Source organism: Setaria italica, chromosome IX, assembly GCF_000263155.2.
Source record: "Setaria italica strain Yugu1 chromosome IX, Setaria_italica_v2.0, whole genome shotgun sequence".
Classification (NCBI taxonomy): domain Eukaryota; kingdom Viridiplantae; phylum Streptophyta; class Magnoliopsida; order Poales; family Poaceae; genus Setaria; species Setaria italica.
This window is the reverse complement of record NC_028458.1, coordinates 34,478,180-34,483,140: the sequence shown is the minus strand read 5'-3', so window position 1 is coordinate 34,483,140 and position 4,961 is coordinate 34,478,180. Positions and strand designations below refer to the sequence as shown.

General features: G+C 52.9%; 1 protein-coding gene across 1 annotated transcript; it reads right to left on the bottom strand.

The window, feature by feature from the left end:
• Positions 1-1,633: 1,633 nt before the first annotated feature.
• Positions 1,634-3,755, bottom strand: LOC101774607 (WAT1-related protein At1g25270). Its single transcript, XM_004986696.3, has 3 exons — positions 3,559-3,755; positions 3,198-3,260; positions 1,634-2,727 (listed from the first exon to the last, which is right to left on the bottom strand). Exons 1-3 carry the CDS (start codon positions 3,753-3,755, stop codon positions 1,866-1,868), a joined length of 1,122 nt encoding a protein of 373 aa, XP_004986753.3. The 3' UTR covers positions 1,634-1,865.
• Positions 3,756-4,961: the final 1,206 nt, after the last annotated feature.

Below are 4,961 nucleotides of genomic sequence, written 5' to 3'. Positions count from 1 at the left end.
CTCGACAATTTTTAGCTTTCCCGTAGCGCTGTGCTGGAGCAATCGACAACCACGTAGATGGTCTCCACCGTACCACGTTAGGCTACCTTCCTAGCGACGGGGAGGTAAAGCACGAGCACGGTGCGGGAACTCCTTGAGCCGACAGCCCGACACAGTGACGTTAGAAACCACCGGCCAGCTCGAAGAGGTACAACCTAAGTCACAGCCGCCCCGCAGGGAACATGCATGCATGGTGCGGCACCATGAACCTTTCGTCCCAGACGTGGTACGAGAACGAGGAGGTATATGGTTAACGGAGGGAACGTCATCCTTCCTCCGTCCCGTCCTCGTAGGTGATGAGTCATATTAACCTGATGACGCTGCAAGTGCAATAGTATTTTTTTTTCTTTTCTTGTTTTTAATTTCTTCTCTATTTTCTTTATCTATGTGAAAGTCCTATAGAATATTGTCCTAAGCTATCTTCTTGAAAAATAATTTGTTCACATTCTGAAGTATCAAACCATCATCCCGAAGAGGGTATAATCCCTAGTATCGAGAATATAAAACATGTCGATCCATGTTCCTTGTACCCATTCCTTGACCCAGTCATACCGGGAATTTGGTGACACTAGGTACAACTACTAGATCAATGGCGTCGCAATCCACATCGTGTCGAGGAAGGAGAGCTTCTCATTTTCGGCAAATCCTGCTGGGGATGGTTCTGGCACAACTCAAGTGACGGAAAGCACGTGCACGAAAGCAACAAACACTGCTATACATAGCGCGCACACTAGTGGGAGACGTCAGGTCCTGGAAGGACCATGAGTGTCCATCACGTGCTCGCCCAATCGCCCTCTCAGCTTCGTTTAACCAGTGGCAGGATCTGTTTGGTAGAGCTCTGGCTCTGAAAAAACAACTCCAGATCCATAGATCCAGCTAGCTCCACCATAGAGCTGCTCCACCGTTGATCTGAGATCTCAAAAAGCGTTTGGTACAGCTCCACTCTTATCTTTATCTCACTGACAATTTGGACCCATGCATCAGAATAAAAAAACAAAAAATGTCTTCTTCCTCACCACGCCGGGTGCGACCTTGCACGGGCGTTGCGTCGCGGCGAGTGCGGCCTTGCGCACACGGTTGAGGTGCGGCCTCGCCGGCGGCCAGGTGGCCTCTCGCGTGCTGGTGGGCGCGGCCTCGTTGGCAGCCATGCGGCCGGGTGCGGCCTCGCCGGGGCACTACGTCAGGGCGTCGGCTAGCCATGCGGGTGGGGCTTCGGCGAGCGGTCGGGGTGGGTCCACGGTGGCGCAAGTAGAGAAGGACGATGACGCTAGCAGAGGAAGGACAGCGGCGTTTCGCACGGAGAAGAAGAAAGCTACGAAGAAATAGAACGAACCGGTCATTTTCCATTAACAAGTGGCAGTGGTGGGTAATTTCCTCCAACTCCACCAAATTTGATTTCGTGGAGCATGCCCTGAGGTGCTCCACCAAATCCATGGATCTGGGAGTAGATCCACCGTTTTCGTGGAGCAGATCTGTGGTGGAGTTGCTGGATCTAAAATCGTTTAGCTGAAAAAAATCTAGAGCGGAGCTGTTTTTAGGATCGGAGCTGCGTGGAGCTTTGCCAAACACGCCCTTATTCTCCTTATTTCCCCTCAGCTGATGATTAACTAATCATGATAAACCCTTGGCGAACAAGCTAAGGTGATTTGTTTCAACAACATTACAAACAAGTACAAGTATATACTACTAGTCATGAAGATAATACATTGAACTTACGGCGGGTAAGGTGAGTTGAGTTCATCTCGTTGCGAGTTCTTGTACTTCTAGAATCGTCTTAATTTCTCATACATACTGAGGTTGCTTTGCGGCGTACGTAGCGGGGCTGATCAGATTGAGTTTGCTGCGAACAGGCGCGGTGGCGCCGCCACGTCGACGCGCTTGTCGTCGTTGTTCACGGTCGTGGGCAGCTCGCTGACCTTGGCCACCTCGTTTGCCGGCGTCTCGTGCCCCTTGCCCCAGAGCACGGTGTAGAGCCCCGCGACGATGAGCACCGCTCCCAGCGCGGTGCCGAGGTGCATCTTCTCTCCCAGCAGCAGCGAGCTGAGCACGGCCACCACCAGCAGCATCAGCGGGTTGAAGACGGACACGAACAGGGGGCCGCGCCGCTTGACGCACCACGACATCACCACCAGCATCACGCCCGACGCCATGATGCCGGCGTACACGACGGCGAGGAGGCGGATGTCGAAGCGGAGGCGCCACTGCACGGCGTCCCTGTCGAAGCAGAGCGCGAACGCCGAGGACTGCAGGGTGGTCATGACGCACATGAGGGCGGTGCTGGTGTAGTGGTGCGGGTACTCCCTGCTGAGCTTGGACTGGATGACGAGCCAGAGCGCGTAGAAGAAGCAGCTGGTGATGCAGAGCAGCGAGCCCATGGCGTAGTTGGCGGTGGCCTCATTCCCGGCGGCGGCCGGGTGGTGCGACGTGGCTGCGATGAGATTGACGCTGCTGTGCCAGGGCGTGATGTCGACGCCCTTGTAGAAGGTGAGCAGCATGGCGCCTCCAATGCCGAGGAAGGTGCCGGCGACCTTGGCCTGGCCGGAGAAGGTGCGGATCGCGAGCCTCTCCTGGCGGAAGGCGAGGGCGAGGAGGAAGGTGGCGGCAGGGAGGAGGTTGGTGGTCGCGGTGGCGAAGGTGGCCGTCGTCACCTTCATGCCGGCGATGTACAGGTTCTGCGCCACCGAGCCCCTGCATGCGTTGTTGCATTCGCGTCATGTCGCTGCCTCACTGGACAAGGCAAGACTGGTGGCGGTAGAAACAAGAAACTGCGCATGGACCAAGCAAGGCAACGCATGCAATGATGCAAGCTGCTCGTGGTCGCGCGATGCTGAATCGGTCTGCTCGCTCTGAGCGACAAATGTGGAGCTAGCGACACAACTAACAAGTGGTGTGCACAAAAGTGGATGGATCGGAGGCAGAGTCGCCGTCCGTTATATCAGGTGCATGAATGCAATGCGTAGGGTGTATCTTGCTGACACCGATCGAGCTGCTGGTGGTGGTTGCATTGCAGTTTGTATTGTAGCAGCAAACAAGAAGCAAGCCTTTCCCGGAGAAAAAAGGCCAGGGCGAGATGCAAACAAAAGAGATTTTGCGTGCACCGATCCGGCAAGCAGATGTGTTCTGATGTGTGCGTGCATGCATTAGGAAATTAAACTCACCCGGTGAGGCCGCACACAAAAGACAGCCCCAGCACTCTCCACGTCACCTTTGTTCGGCTCTTCCTGAAAATGATTATTCATATATTACAATTACAAGAAAAAAGAAGCATCAAGGCCGTGCGTGGGCAGGGCGAGCTGAGTCTTGCGTGCACATGTGTAGTTAGTGTGTAGAAACAATACAGGAGGAGATTAAGATGCATAAAACAAGGGAGGTGATGGTGGAGGGCTAAAAGTAAGTTAGCCCAAAATAGCGCTACAACAGGTGCTAATCGTCCTACTGCTTCATGCAAATCATAACTAACAACTCGTATTAACCGGAAGAGACGAAGCACAGAGACTGGTGAGGAGATCACCGATCCACCTCTCGAGGAAGTACGCGAGCGGCGCTAGGAAGGCGGAGGCGAACAGGTAGCGGTAGGCGACCAGCACCCTCAAATCCATGCCGTCGGACACGGCCAGCTTGTAGAAGATGTTGAGGCCGGCGAACACCACCTGAAACGACACCATACCCAGCACGGGCTTCACCATATCGCCGGAGCCGGAGACGGAGCCGGCCATCGCGTGCCCTTCCCCCTGTGCGTGAGAGAGAGGGGGGTTCTGTCCGGCGAGACGCTGGATCGATTAGTGGACGCGGGAATTATTGGATGGAACGGGGGAGGGGTTTAGTTAGGACCACCAAGTGGTGAGAAGGATATATAGGCAAAGGCGGGGGACAACCGGGAGACGAGGAACAAGCCTTCGGGTTGGTGTGTGCATGCAAATGGAATGGAGTGGAATTTAAACTACTCAGGCTAACTTAATGCCCGTACTGCTAGAGAACATTTTGCACGTGATCTAATGCTAAGGGCAAGTACATTGCTACACGTCAGTGGTCTCATAGGTCGTCTCATGCAGTGCCACGTAGGATTTTTGATGATGTGGAGGAGAGAGAGCGGGGAGAGAGAAAGAGGTCGTTACTTCGCGAAACAACCACCTCATGAGCTAAATTGTAGGACTACGAGACAACTTAACAACCATTGTACGAGTTATTGTTGCCATGCAACTCATAATATTTTATTTTTCTTATGCACAAATTAAGGAATTATATACCACTACCAGACAACTTATAGGACAACCCATTGTACAGGTGCCTGTTAAACCGTCTCAAGATTACGTGTCAATGCATGAGACCACCTATTAGACGTCATCATGTATATATATGTACAAACTTCATGAGATCAATACAACCATTCATCCACTCTTATCACTTGTCTCTCGTGTCTCAATTACATTCGAACACTCAACTCTAAACACGTTATCAGGACTGTAATCTCTACATCGAGCGCAAGAGAAAGAAAAGACTGCAACCGTCGGACTCCATCGCAACGGCGCCGTGGCCCGCTACGGACTTTTCTCAGGCAAGTTGTTTTCACCGTTTTAATCTTATATTGGTGAAGAAGACGCGAAGCCATCCGTCACAGGCAAGAGCAACAAAGGAAGAGGAGAGGCGTCCTTTGCCTCAACCGACGCTGTCCTCTTCTTTGGAAACGAACTGCATCAAACTCCACTGGAGGCGCTGCAGCCTGCCACACCACAATCGTTGTCCTTGCTTTTGGTCATGGCCGGCATCTCCTCACTACACATCTGTGAAGAAGGTAAACACTTTCTTAATGCAAGATGTTCTTACCTATTTGACGGCATCGGCTGCGAACGGCGCTTCTGCTCGGCCTGCTCGTGAAATTGAGACAACTCCGCTCGTAATCAGCGCTGGTTGTCTCATGTGTC